The sequence below is a fragment of the Electrophorus electricus genome, chromosome 17 (genome assembly GCF_041902795.1).
Source record: "Electrophorus electricus isolate QZ-2024a chromosome 17, ASM4190279v1, whole genome shotgun sequence".
Lineage (NCBI taxonomy): Eukaryota > Metazoa > Chordata > Actinopteri > Gymnotiformes > Gymnotidae > Electrophorus > Electrophorus electricus.
The window spans coordinates 20536800-20551796 of record NC_137513.1 but is presented as its reverse complement, the minus strand read 5'-3'; the positions used below and the strand labels follow the sequence as shown (position 1 = coordinate 20551796).

The window sequence follows — 14997 nt, the reverse complement described above, 5'->3', positions numbered from 1 at the left end:
ATCCTGACCTGGAACAGCGAGTGCAGACGGTAAAGGGGCTGAGAAGTGGACCGGAGCATCTGTGACAGTAGCAGGTGGTGTGGGGGTGATGGTGGGGTTGAACTGGGGGGTATGTTTTATCAGTATTGTTGGCATAACTGTCATTAATTTTCTTACTTAATGGTTTGCTGCCTGCCATTTTGCATACAAGCTCCGATGCCAACATTCATAAATTACAACTGCTGTCAGTGGAAGTGCTGATGATGCATTGTATGAGTCAGTGGAAGTGCTGACGATGGGTTTGTATTCATATACTCTCTCACACAGTACAGTCAAAATTACAGCCAGTTCAAATAAAATCACACCAACTGAGAAAGAAAAAAGACAAAAGTATAGAGTGTGTTTTTAAAGGCCATTTATGTAATGGACTTTTATTAAATCCTTAAGAGTAGATGCAGTCACATCCCATGCCAATACTGTAGCTGATTTATCATTTATCATTAGTGTGCTCAAGGGCAACAATATCATAATAGAATAAAGGTCATTATTGCAATAATCATATATTTGGACTGAACCAATTATGTTTAATGGTATTTTTAGCAGCAATATTAGCAATATTTAGCAATATTAGTAATTTTTTAGATAATGTGAAGGTAAAATAGCCACCATTGTTTATAGACAGAAACCAGGATTTTTGTTAATCAGAATTTCATGCACATTGGACAATGTGGACAGTATGTACTCCCAGAATTTTATAATCTCATTACAGCCCTAAAGCATATGCAGGAATGTGCCGACAGTAAGGCATGGGAAATGTGGCAATAGTATAAAACATATGGCTATGTAGATCACCAGAGCAGGCTTGTCTATCTGCTTCTCATTGTCTAAACTTCACTAAAAAATGTCACTTATGTTACTGATACATGATATTACATTTTACATGATATTAACTGACAGAAGTCTGCACATTCCCAACTACATAGGGATCTTTAATTTAACTCTGACAGATTTTGGTGAAACAAATGCTATGATTCCTAACCTTATGAAGACATTTGTTTTTAATTCTCAGTACATATCATAGGAGGCCTGTTTAACTAACATGGTTTTTATTTATTTATTTATTTATTTATTTATTTATTTTTGTATTCATTGGTATACACAGTTTAACTCTTGTTGTCCTGCCATATGATTTTTCATGGCAAATTTATGTACTGCATTACTCATCTATGCACAAATTCTTGCTATAATTTTAGCGTATTTAGGCTTTTTTATTTTATTTTTTTTGCCCTAAACCTTTAAGCTGCACATGGATCCGTCTAATCCCTCTGAACCACAAGTTGTTTAAAAATGAATGGTTTTGCATTATTTATGGTCTGAAAACACATTTTTGTTATTTTGACCAGTTGTCATTTTCTGCAAATAAATGCTCTAAATGGCAATATTTTTATACTGAATTTTGTAGAAATGTTGGTAGGAATTTGTAGAATAAAAAGAAAATATTCATTTTACTCAAACCTATTACTAAACAAGACAAACCTTTTCTCTAAAGGTTATCAAGTGTCATGTGCCTCTTACCTAGTTCTGAAAGCTACTGAAACAATACAATACAAAAGAAGAGACGGTGGAGTCGGGGACCTTTTAAAAAATGACCATGTGGCTTGCAAAGACAAATGTGTTACTGCACTGACTAACCTCTTACGTGAAAATATATGGGAAAATGTCACTATATATAAAGGTCTCAAGTTCACTCAGATTCTGACTTCCAGAAAAGGCAACGAACAAAAGCCCATACTGAAAGGTGAATCATTTAAAGTGCTTTATCATTATTAGAATTAACTGGTGTGTTCTAATTAATCAGCTACAAATAACTCTTTTTAAATAATACTGAAGAAGGTTTATCATTGTAAGTGCACCATCTTCATATTTTATATACAATGAACTGAAAATATACACATATATATTTTTATATAGTGTTTTTGTTTACTTCATTGTATAGATCATTTTAAGGTGAAGAGAAAACCAGCACCTACAGGAGAATCAATACCATCATGAGTGCTTTAAACTCTAGTTTATCTACTAATATGTCATTTGTGCACCCTGAGTACTTTTTCATCAGTGGTTTTTCTGATATGCCTTTCAGCAAATACTACTTTGTTTTCTTATTTTTTATTTATATCACCTCTGTGTTTGAAAATTCAGTTGTCTTTATGGTGATATTAACTGACAGAAGCCTGCACATTCCCAAGTACATAGGGATCTTCAATTTAGCTTTGGCGGACTTTGGTGAAACAAATGCTATGATTCCTAACCTTATGAAGACATTTGTTTTTGATTCTCAGTACATATCGTACGGGGCCTGTTTAACTAACATGTTTTTTGTGTTTGTATTCAGTGGTGTACAGAGTTTAACTCTTGTTGTCTTGGCATATGATCGCTTCATTGCCATTTGCTTACCCCTGAGATACCATGTCATCATGAATAACTCCTTTATATTTGTAGTCTTAATAGCAGTATGGTCGATTATCACTTTTTTGATGGGCATGATTGTAATTTCAATCACCCGACTTTCATTCTGTAAAACCAATGTGGTAAAAAGCTACTTTTGTGACCATGGACCCATTTACACAATTGCTTGCAATGACAACAGCATAAATTATTTCATGGCAAAACTATGTACTGTATTACTAATCTATGCACCATTGGTTGCTATAGTTTTGTCATATTTAGGCATTTTCCTTTCCCTACGTAGGATTACCACATGGGAGGAACGACTTAAAGCACTGAAGACTTGTGTCTCTCATCTACTGGCAGTAGGAATATTTTTCCTCCCTTTATTGGGTATATACCTTGCGGCTTTAATTTGCCCTCTGCATCCCAATGCTAGGATAATCAGTACTTCCCTATCAAGTGCTCTTCCACCTATGCTAAATCCAATCATTTATGTCTTAAATACAACAGAATTTAAGGGTGTCATATTGAAAGTGCTCAAAAAGAGATCCACTGTAATGGCCCAGGGTTGAATGAAATGACAAAAACAAACAAACAATTAAGAAAACAAGCAAAAAAGAGATCTGCCCACACAGCCCCAGGGAGCAAAAGCACTCTAGAAAAAATAAATAAATAAAGATTTTTGCCTCATGCATGTTGGCAGAAAAAAAAATTGAATAAAATTTTAAGAATCTTGCTGTGGACTGAATTGAAGATCCTTGTCAGATTTATTTTTCTGAAAGCCTGGCTGTAAGTGTAAAATGATTGTACAAACATTTTTAATTATTGTAAAATTATTATTGCAAATGTTAGTTCATCAGTGCATATTTGTATCTATATGGCCTAATATAGGATTACATATATGTATAATTGTAAAGGGCCACAGCAGTTTAACTTTTTTCCCCTGTGGCACCTATGATCCAAATTATAAAGTACTTCAAGCACATGTTAAAAAAGGTAAATACTCAGTTGCGCAGTCTTTCAACACTCCAGAACTGGACTCTAAATTGGACTCTATACTGTGTAAAAGAATGTGAGATGAAGAAAGCTAAACCTGAGCCAAAGTAGAAAGTCAAACTCACTGTGGAACATAGTGGTGCTGTAGATTGTACTCTTGATTAAGGGATGAGACTGTGCTGTAGGCATAAGACAAACACTGTCAAACCACAAATCTGAGTTGAAAATTAAAAAGTGTCAAAATAGTTCAAAATTCAGCCTGGGTATGCTTAATGTAATCTGTGGGTAGCATTTTATGCTTATAATTATTTTAATACCTGATCAACTGATTTCTTGACTTGGCATATATGTTTCGGCAACAACCATTTCTCAGGATGTGTTTAACATGCAACTTGATCTTTTGCTGCCATCTTGTGGTAATTATGGAAGAGCATCCCCTTCTAATATAGACTGGTTATAATACTTGCAATGAAGCATGAAAAAGCAATTAAGCAAAAACAACATAGTTATGTGTTACTAGGATGCTTCTGTTTTAGGGGGAATAAGTTTCACTTGGTTATCAGATGTTTGCCTGAATTACATACTGTTGTTTTCTAATGAAAAATGAATGCAGTGCACAGGGTCTATGTGCAAAGTAAATGTATTTTAGGATCCATTAATTTTCCTTGTATTAAAAGAAAGCTAAATAAAATAAATAAATAAGTGCTGTGTTGAATCTAGAGTTTGCACATGGTAGTATGTAAGCTAGATTTGTTGTTGTTGTTGTTGTTGTTATTTGTTTTGTCCCTTTTAGGCATCAATATACGGTTAACTCTGGACCTTTCAGCTAATCCATGTAGTACATCAGTAAGCCACTATATACCAGTATACCACTTTAAACTAATCCACTTTAAATTAATCCATATAGAGCATTACTAGACAATCCCTAGACCACTATGTATCAGTATTCCTCTCTAAACTTGCCAGGTCAAGCCCCACCACTGCCAAGTTGCCACTGTTGGGCCCCTGGGCAAAGCCCTTAACCCTCAGTTGCTCAAGTTGTGTTCAGTCAGAATCGCAAGCTGCTTTGTGTAAAAGCCTCAGCAAAATTCCATAAATGTGACTGTAAATGTAAACTAAACCATGTAGAACATCACCACACCACTATATACCAGTATACAACTTTAAACTAATCCATGTATTCTATCAATAGGGCACTATATATCACTTTCACTCTGTTTCATTCTCAGAGATCTGTTTGTTTCTGTTTGGCTTCACTGTTATTCAGCTGCATTACAAGTTTATCTTAAATTTTCACAAAATCATTCTGCTGTCCTATTGTGACGTGAAAGAAGCCTCACAAAAAGAATCACAAGATTACATCATAAATGCTTTGAGAAAATACACATTGTTTGGGTGTTTATTTTTATTAACATTATGATTGCATACATATTCATTCATTTCCAAGATTCAAGAGTTCCCTTTTGATTTTTAACACAATAGGTTAGTAGACACATAATGAAAATCCCAAATCCCATTTCATATTTTATATCTGACAGATGTCCAGTGCAGTTCAGACCCATTAGAAACAGATATATGATATGTAAAAGTGATGAATTCCTCTAAAAACTCTAACTCGCTGCTTCTTGCTTACGCAAGTGTGGTGCTACTTTTGGTGTAATAAGAAATTTGAGCACTTTGTCTCGCAGTTCTTCAGTCTTTAAGCTGTATATGATAGGGTTTAGCAGTGATGGAAGGGTAACAAATATGGTCAGAATTGCTGTGTACATATCTATTGATTGTATTAATCGCAGATTCCCCAGTATATAAGACAAGATCACTGGCAGATAATAAATTAAGACCAAGAGTAGGTGAGTGAGGCAGGTGTGGGAGGCCTTCCAGCGCTGGGTTGCTGATGCAATTCGTAACACTGCAATAATTACTATAGCATAAGAACAAATAATGAATGTCAGAGGACCAAACAAAACCATTAGAGACTTGGCAGTTACCAATCTCTTGTTATAAGAGATATCTGCACAAGCTAGAACGAAAACTGGGCCATGTTCACAGCAACAACTCCCCACCACTCTTGAGTTGCAGTAGGGGAGGAGACTTGCCAGAGTTACTGGGTAAACCTCGATCAGAAACACCAGAAACCAAATGGCAGCTATGATAAGTCCCATCCTCAGATTAGTGTTTATAGTTGGGTAGCGCAGAGGAAAGCAAATAGCAACCAGACGATCATAAGCCAAAAGGGCGAGAGAAAAGGACTCCATATCACCGAAAAAGTGCAGGAAAAACATTTGGGAGAAGCATGTGCCAAATGAGATGTGATTGAGGTTGAATACAAACACAGGGACCATTTGTGGAATGATAACACTGCTTATCGAAATGTCAACAATGGCAAGGTTGCAAATAGCAAGGAACCTAGGGTTTTGTAAACTGGAGTTCATCATGACTACAGCCAGTAGAGTAAGATTACATAGCAAAGTGATCAGGTAGATAATTACGAATGCTAGTATCAGGTAGTTCTTGTTGGCCAGTGTGTTGAAAGCAGTTAAATAAAATCCCCTATCAAATGAATCATTTCCATTGCTGACACTGAAGGTAAAATTCATTTGTGTGGTTTCTTTACACCTGCAAAAATAAATAAATAAAATGTAAAAATCACAGAAAGAATACATGTTTACATTAAAATGATAATTGTAATAGATGTATATGACAATATGGCAATATTATTAATAAAAAATATAAAAATAAAGTTGTGAATATTCATAATTCTATTATTGTTATTTATATTTTAATATAAATCATTGTTTAATATATATTAATGTTATACAGAACTATTCTGTTAAACATTTACAAAAGTAAAATAAAAGCTATATAAAGCTGTCTAAAATCACAATTTGCCATTGATATGAGGCAAATAGAACACTACATGGCACAATTATTATTATAAACTATATGCAGTATGACTTACGGGCAATTTACAAGTCCACTCAGTTCAGCCTTCTCTTTGAAATATAGAACATCTAAGGAATGTCATAAATATAAGCAGCTCAAAAAAATGTCAAATGGTAATTTGGGATTAATTAGTCACTGAGTGTACAAACAAAAAATCAGTTAGCTTCAACTAATTAAACTGAAAGTTTCTTTGCAGTACCTAATTGGACTATTTATTACAAACAACAACAATAGGGGGATGAACTGTGTATAAGGTTTATATGAAATTTTCAACCTAAATGTTGTCCTTAGATACAAAATTGTAAAAGGATGCCACTACCAAATAGCAAATGTTGCATACATTGATTTTTAATTTATGTTTCAGCTGTAGGCAGCACTTCTAATTTAAAACCTCTTGGATTCCCCATCGCACTTAGTAGTCTAGGCTAGTTTAATAACATCTGCCAATTATGTTTTCATTTTCATTTTCTCTGAATTTTGGCAGCTGGAACTTAATAAAGAGCACTAAAATGAGCTCAGTGTCTCTTTCCCAAATATAAACATAACACTGAAACAACAACAAACAATCTCAAGTTCTACAAACAATGAGATGTGGCCACTCTTTTAATTTACATTTCCAGCATTGTTTACTTATGATTTTGACACAAAATTGGATAATGAGGTTTGGAGTGACTGCACAGCTCTCTAGAAGTAGGAAGTGCAACAGTGGCATTTTCTCAATAAATAAATTACAGAGACTAATATTCTTGTCTTATTTGGCTCTCATTCTCTACTTTTAGGACTTGTGTGGCAATCTGAAGTTTTAGGTCAAATTTATGCATAGTATCGTAGCTGTTCCCAGGACTGCACTCTTCTGGATGGAGATCTCAGAAGTTGTTCCTGGGATCTGCTGGAGCCACTTTCCAAGTTTGAGGTTCACGGTCCCTAGTACTAGGGGCAGTGGAAGTTCAATGGTGTACCTGGTTAGTAATTGGAAGGTTGCCAGTTCAAGCCCAAACACTGCCAAGTTGCCACTGTTGAGCCTCTGAGCAAGGCCCTTAACCCTCAGTTGCTTAAGTTGTACTCAGTCACAATTGTAAGTCACTTTGGATAAAAGCATCAGTTAAATCGGACTAGTGCTGAAGTTGAGCTTCACACAAATTAAATATGCACTCCTGTTGCAGTCTTGCACATTATCCTACTTGTTGCTAGAGCACTGTACTCTGAACTGCTCTGGCTGCTACCAGTGACTGCTATGTTGATTATAGCATGTCACTGACTCTTTTGCACAACTCATTTTGCATATTACCAGTACTGTGTACTGGACTAAATAATTGCACTGTCTATTCATTTTGTATTTGTCCTGTCCTGTATTTATTATTGTTTATATAATGTTTATAACATTTTACACTATATTGTATTGTTTGCACTTTTGTGGCATGTTGTCTGTTGCACAGTTGTTTTATGTTGCACCATGATCCTGGAGGAACATTGTCTCATTTTTGCTGTGTATTTGTATATAGCTTAAATGACAATAAAGCCTCTTTGAACTTTGAACTATAAATGCCATAAATGTAATGGTAACATTGCCTTTGCTTTAGGTGAATTACAAGGTCTTTCTGCTTCAGAACTGGAAGTAGGAGAACCCTCTGCATGTACTTCAGTGCTGTCAACATTAGTGTGTAATGTATCCACCTCAACCATCTCATCAAAAATAATTTAATTTCAGTCTGATTTCATTTTTCATTAGATGGTGTGAAATCAAGATAACAAAGTTCACATCTAGTTGATCAAAATGTCCTTTCTAAGATGTTTTCTTCACAAATAACTAATAAAGGTGTGTTCAAGGATGTCTGTGCTTCAAACTGTGTCATAGTGACTGCACAGGCACTGCAAAGACAATATCACTGCAGAGAGGGCTACAGTCATGAACTGCCTGTGCAGCAAAACTGCACATTTCCAGAACTGACTCCCAACTCACATCCACATCCACATCCAGTGATTAGCTATATATCCCAGGTGATCCCCCACATTAAAATGCTGTGGCAGGTCTGGGCGTAATCAAGGCCGATAACTTTGGATTAAAGGAGATTATTGGAAAGGGAATCAAGTCAAGAGGGACAGAGCTGAAGTGAAACTATCACATAAAACTGAAAAAGAAAAAACCCCACCCCACCCCACCAACACAGTACTTACAACATGTACACACCAGAGACCAATAAGCATGATCAGCATAGACCGGCATGGGGGAGGAAGAGTCTAGTCTGTTGACAGCACTAAAGAAAATGGACCATCAAAATATTTAAACTTTATATCTACACAAGAAAACATAAATAAAAGGGTAGGCACCCGCACCTTAACTAAGATGCCTAGATATCTGCCTATTACATGTAGAATGAATAACTGCATCTACTGTCCAGAACTCTGTTACAGCTCAAGTAATATCAAATAGCTAAGTAATATATGAGTGTATCACAGACTCATTATTTAACAGAGCTATGGCTAACAACAAAAAAGCCTGTGTTTAATTAAACAGTGTCTTCCCTCTCTCTCTCTCTCTCTCTCTCTCTCTCTCTCTCTCTCTCTCTCTCTCTTCTCTCTCTCTCTCTCTCTCTCTCTCTCTCTCTTTCTCTCTCTCTCTCTCTCTCTCTCTCTGTGTGTGTGTGTGTGTGTGTGTGTGTGTGTCACATGCAGTGTGCATTCTCTTCTGCTTCTCCTCCCTCCATCTTTTAAAGGGAAAGCTCCGTCTATGCGGGAAGCAGATTTTCTGCAACATAAACACCTGCATCACTCATTATATTGGTTCCCCCAGAAACACATAACAAACAAGCAAGTATGTGCTCTCGCGCATAACACTGATGTTGACCCTCTGTCCTCTCCAGTTACATTTACAGCACACCTTTTCACTCTAAGATTTTGGAGAAAGTTACTTCCTGACATGCATAAAGTATTTTAATGTGCAGTCACTTTAGGCAGGTATGGCCTTGCTCTTAGTTCAAGTATGAACCCTCCTTTGATGTTGCTGTGCTGAAGCTATGAAACAGTCTATCACTAAGCATTAGATCTACTCCCTCTATCACAGTCTTTAGATCTAGTGGTAAAACTTACCTTTTTACTTTAGCATTGTAGTGTAACAGAAATGTCGGCACTTGCCAGCTTTGGTTATTTTAAATGTATAAATGTGCATAAGTAATGTCTGCATAGTATACTAAAATTGAATATTATACATATGAAGATATCTCAAGTAAATTATGTTAATCCTACATGATGAGTAAATGCTTTTATCACCTTCAAATTAATTTGACTGACCTAATGTCTTTTTAAGAAGGCTTGGTGCAATATTTTTCTGTTATATAACTCATAAATTGTAGAATAATTTTCTAGAAGGTGTTAGGAATTAATGCTCCATGGATACTTAAAGCCGGAATGAATACTTATTTGATTACCATGGCCTATACATTGCTTGGTGGACCTTTACTTTGTTTAACATTTCATGATTTTATTAAAAATAAAACAACATTTTAAAAAATACAACAAATCAATATTATTATAATCATTATTATATCATATTTATTATGTATTATCATTAGGATGTGAGGACAAATGTTTTGAATAATATCATGAACATTATGTTTGTTATTATCTGATTTGTTGATCGATAGAATGATGTCATCTTAAACTATACCAGTATACCACTTTAAACTAATCCATGTATTATATCAACAGGGCACTATATACCAGTATGGTACTTTAAACTAATCCATGTAGAACATCACCAGACCACCTTATACCAGTATACCACTTTAAACTAATCCATGTATTATATCAATAGGGCACTATATACCAGTATACAACTTTCACTCTGTTTCATTCTCAGAGATCTATTTGTTTCTGTTTGGCTTCACTGTTATTCAGCTGCATAATTCATTTTATCTTGAATTGTCACAAAATCATGCTGCTGCCTTACTGTCATGTTAAAGAGACCTCACAGAAATAATCACAATATTACTTCATGAATACTTTGAGAAAATACACATTGGGTGTATTTTTATTATCATTATTATTGCATTCATATTCAGTCATTTTCAAAATTCAAGAGTTCCCTTTTGATTTTTAACACAATAGGTTAGTAGACAAGTAATGAAATTCCCAAATCCCATTTCCTATTTTATATCTGACAGTTGTCCAGTGAAATTCAGACCCATTAATACCAGTTATATGATATGTAAAAGTAATGAATTCCTCTAAAAACTCTAACTTGCTGCTTCTTGCTTATGCAAGTGTGGTGCTACTTTTGGTGTAATAAGAAATTTGAGCACTTTGTCTCGCAGTTCTTCAGTCTTTAAGCTGTATATGATAGGGTTTAGCAGTGGTGGAAGGGTAACAAATATGGTCAGAATTGCTGTGTACATATCTATTGATTGTATTAATTGCAGATTCCCCAGTATATAAGCCAAGATCACTGGCAGATAATAAATTAAGACCAAGAGTAGGTGAGTGAGGCAGGTGTGGAAGGCCTTCCAGCGCTGGGTTGCTGATGCAATTCGTAACACTGCAATAATTACTATAGCATAAGAACAAATAATGAATGTCAGAGGACCAAACAAAACCACCAGAGACTTGGCAGTTGCCATTCTCTTGTTATAAGAGATATCTGCACAGGCTAGATTGACAAGTGGGCCATGCTCACAGCAACAACTCCCCACTACTCTTGAGTTACAGTAGGGGAGGAGACTTGCCAGAGTTACTGGGTAAACCTCGATCAGAAACACCAGAAACCAAATGGCAGCTATGATCATTCCCATGCTCAGATTAGTGTTTATAGTTGGGTAGCGCAGAGGAAAGCAAATAGCAACCAGACGATCATAAGCCAAAAGGGCGAGAGAAAAGGACTCCATATCACCGAAAAAGTGCAGGAAAAACATTTGGGAGAAGCAGGTGCCAAATGAGATGTGATTGAGGTTGAATACAAACACAGGGACCATTTGTGGAATGATAACACTGCTTATCGAAATGTCAACAATGGCAAGGTTGCAAATAGCAAGGAACTTAGCGTTTTGTAAACTGGAGTTCATCATGACTACAGCCAGTAGAGTAAGATTACATAGTAAAGTGATCAGGTAGATAATTACCAATGCTAGTATCAGGTAGTTCTTGTTGGCCAGTGTGTTGAAAGCAATTAGATAAAATCCCTGATCAAATGAATCATTTCCATTGCTGACACTGAAGGTAAAATTCATTTGTGTGGTTTCTTTACACCTGCAAAAATAAATAAATAAAATGTAAAAATCACAGAAAGAATACATGTTTACATTAAAATGATAATTGTAATAGATGTATATGACAATATGGCAATATTATTAATAAAAAATATAAAAATAAAGTTGTGAATATTCATAATTCTATTATTGTTATTTATATTTTAATATAAATCATTGTTTAATATATATTAATGTTATACAGAACTATTCTGTTAAACATTTACAAAAGTAAAATAAAAGCTATATAAAGCTGTCTAAAATCACAATTTGCCATTGATATGAGGCAAATAGAACACTACATGGCACAATTATTATTATAAACTATATGCAGTATGACTTACGGGCAATTTACAAGTCCACTCAGTTCAGCCTTCTCTTTGAAATATAGAACATCTAAGGAATGTCATAAATATAAGCAGCTCAAAAAAATGTCAAATGGTAATTTGGGATTAATTAGTCACTGAGTGTACAAACAAAAAATCAGTTAGCTTCAACTAATTAAACTGAAAGTTTCTTTGCAGTACCTAATTGGACTATTTATTACAAACAACAACAATAGGGGGATGAACTGTGTATAAGGTTTATATGAAATTTTCAACCTAAATGTTGTCCTTAGATACAAAATTGTAAAAGGATGCCACTACCAAATAGCAAATGTTGCATACATTGATTTTTAATTTATGTTTCAGCTGTAGGCAGCACTTCTAATTTAAAACCTCTTGGATTCCCCATCGCACTTAGTAGTCTAGGCTAGTTTAATAACATCTGCCAATTATGTTTTCATTTTCATTTTCTCTGAATTTTGGCAGCTGGAACTTAATAAAGAGCACTAAAATGAGCTCAGTGTCTCTTTCCCAAATATAAACATAACACTGAAACAACAACAAACAATCTCAAGTTCTACAAACAATGAGATGTGGCCACTCTTTTAATTTACATTTCCAGCATTGTTTACTTATGATTTTGACACAAAATTGGATAATGAGGTTTGGAGTGACTGCACAGCTCTCTAGAAGTAGGAAGTGCAACAGTGGCATTTTCTCAATAAATAAATTACAGAGACTAATATTCTTGTCTTATTTGGCTCTCATTCTCTACTTTTAGGACTTGTGTGGCAATCTGAAGTTTTAGGTCAAATTTATGCATAGTATCGTAGCTGTTCCCAGGACTGCACTCTTCTGGATGGAGATCTCAGAAGTTGTTCCTGGGATCTGCTGGAGCCACTTTCCAAGTTTGAGGTTCACGGTCCCTAGTACTAGGGGCAGTGGAAGTTCAATGGTGTACCTGGTTAGTAATTGGAAGGTTGCCAGTTCAAGCCCAAACACTGCCAAGTTGCCACTGTTGAGCCTCTGAGCAAGGCCCTTAACCCTCAGTTGCTTAAGTTGTACTCAGTCACAATTGTAAGTCACTTTGGATAAAAGCATCAGTTAAATCGGACTAGTGCTGAAGTTGAGCTTCACACAAATTAAATATGCACTCCTGTTGCAGTCTTGCACATTATCCTACTTGTTGCTAGAGCACTGTACTCTGAACTGCTCTGGCTGCTACCAGTGACTGCTATGTTGATTATAGCATGTCACTGACTCTTTTGCACAACTCATTTTGCATATTACCAGTACTGTGTACTGGACTAAATAATTGCACTGTCTATTCATTTTGTATTTGTCCTGTCCTGTATTTATTATTGTTTATATAATGTTTATAACATTTTACACTATATTGTATTGTTTGCACTTTTGTGGCATGTTGTCTGTTGCACAGTTGTTTTATGTTGCACCATGATCCTGGAGGAACATTGTCTCATTTTTGCTGTGTATTTGTATATAGCTTAAATGACAATAAAGCCTCTTTGAACTTTGAACTATAAATGCCATAAATGTAATGGTAACATTGCCTTTGCTTTAGGTGAATTACAAGGTCTTTCTGCTTCAGAACTGGAAGTAGGAGAACCCTCTGCATGTACTTCAGTGCTGTCAACATTAGGGTGAAATGTATCCACCTCAACCATCTCATCAAAAACAATTTAATTTCAGTCTGATTTCATTTTTCATTAGATGGTGTGAAATCAAGACAACAAAGTTTACATCTAGTTGATCAAAATGTCCTTTCTAAGATGTTTCCTTCACAAATAACTAATAAAGGTGTGTTCAAGGATGTCTGTGCTTCAAACTGTGTCGTAGTGACTGCACAGGCACTGCAAAGACAGTCCAGAACTCTGTTACAGCTCAAGTAATATCAAATAGCTAAGTAATATATGAACCTATCACAGACTCATTATTTAACAGAGCTATGGCTAACAACAAAAAAACCTGTGTTTAATTAAACAGTGTCTTCCTCTCTCTCTCTCTCTCTCTCTCTCTCTCTCTCTCTCTCTCTCTTTCTCTCTCTCTGTGTGTGTGTGTGTGTGTCACATGCAGTGTGCGTTCTCTTCTGCTTCTCCTCCCTCCATCTTTTAAAGGGAAAGCTCCGTCTATGCGGGAAGCAGATTTTCTGCAACATAAACACCTGCATAACTCATTATATTGGTTCCCCCAGAAACACATAACAAACAAGCAAGTATGTGCTCTCGCACATAACACTGATGTTGACCCTCTGTCCTCTCCAGTTACATTTACAGCACACCTTTTCACTCTAAGATTTTGGAGAAAGTTACTTCCTGACATGCATAAAGTATTTTAATGTGCAGTCACTTTAGGCAGGTAGGGCCTTGCTCTTAGTTCAAGCTAAAGTGTGAACCCTCCTTTGATGTTGCTGTGCTGAAGCTATGAAACAGTCTATTACTAAGCATTAGATCTACTCCCTCTATCACAGTCTTTAGATCTAGTGGTAAAACTTACCTTTTTACTTTAGCATTGTAGTGTAACAGAAATGTGGGCACATGTTTGTACTGTCTTATATCTTTCTAAAGTTAATTGTGTCCTTTTGTTACTAACTTTGCACAACACTAGCCAGCTTTGGTCATTTTAAATGTAGAAATGTATATAAGTAATTTCTGCATATTATACTACATCTGAATATTATACATATGAAGATATCTGAAATAAAATATGTTAATCCTACATGATGAGTAAGTGCTTTTATCACCTTCAGATTAATTTGACTGACCTAATGTGTTTTTAACACAGCAGTCCATGTTGTTAGCAAGATAAGAGTTAAATCATATTCTTATTCAATTTGCAATGTATGTCTATTAAGTTCTGGATTTACTACAATGTCATGTTTTTGACATTAGAATTATTTGATGGCTAAGTTCCTACATGTCTTGCTGATCTCTGAGAAAATATAACTCGCCTGAGGCAATACTGTTCCTAGAATGGTTTATAACTAAATTGGTGAAATATTTTTTTTCTGTTACATAACTCATAAATTGTGGAATCATTTTCTAGAAAGT

The 14997-nt window shown here is 35.4% G+C and overlaps 3 protein-coding genes across 3 annotated transcripts; 1 reads left to right on the top strand and 2 right to left on the bottom strand.

Annotated features, from left to right (window-relative positions):
- Positions 1–1752: 1752 nt before the first annotated feature.
- Positions 1753–3164, top strand: LOC113567726 (olfactory receptor-like protein OLF4). Its single transcript, XM_026995821.3, has 2 exons — positions 1753–1777; positions 1976–3164. The coding sequence occupies exon 2, from the start codon at positions 2028–2030 to the stop codon at positions 2997–2999; it is 972 nt and encodes a 323-aa protein (XP_026851622.2). The 5' UTR covers positions 1753–1777; positions 1976–2027; the 3' UTR covers positions 3000–3164.
- Positions 3165–4804: 1640 nt separating this feature from the next.
- Positions 4805–6405, bottom strand: LOC113567727 (olfactory receptor 52K1-like). Its single transcript, XM_026995822.3, has 2 exons — positions 6383–6405; positions 4805–6039 (listed from the first exon to the last, which is right to left on the bottom strand). Exon 2 carries the CDS (start codon positions 6018–6020, stop codon positions 5034–5036), a length of 987 nt encoding a protein of 328 aa, XP_026851623.3. The 5' UTR covers positions 6021–6039; positions 6383–6405; the 3' UTR covers positions 4805–5033.
- Positions 6406–9953: 3548 nt separating this feature from the next.
- Positions 9954–11970, bottom strand: LOC118242564 (olfactory receptor 52K1-like). The gene is made up of 2 exons (XM_035534340.2): positions 11948–11970; positions 9954–11604 (listed from the first exon to the last, which is right to left on the bottom strand). The coding sequence occupies exon 2, from the start codon at positions 11583–11585 to the stop codon at positions 10599–10601; it is 987 nt and encodes a 328-aa protein (XP_035390233.1). The 5' UTR covers positions 11586–11604; positions 11948–11970; the 3' UTR covers positions 9954–10598.
- Between the last annotated feature and the right edge of the window lie 3027 nt (positions 11971–14997).

Coding starts and splice junctions, on each gene's coding strand:
- LOC113567726 (XM_026995821.3), top strand. CDS start 2,028: ATGAGTGCTTTAAACTCTAGTTTATCTACTAATATGTCATTTGTGCAC.
- LOC113567727 (XM_026995822.3), bottom strand. CDS start 6,020: ATGAATTTTACCTTCAGTGTCAGCAATGGAAATGATTCATTTGATAGG.
- LOC118242564 (XM_035534340.2), bottom strand. CDS start 11,585: ATGAATTTTACCTTCAGTGTCAGCAATGGAAATGATTCATTTGATCAG.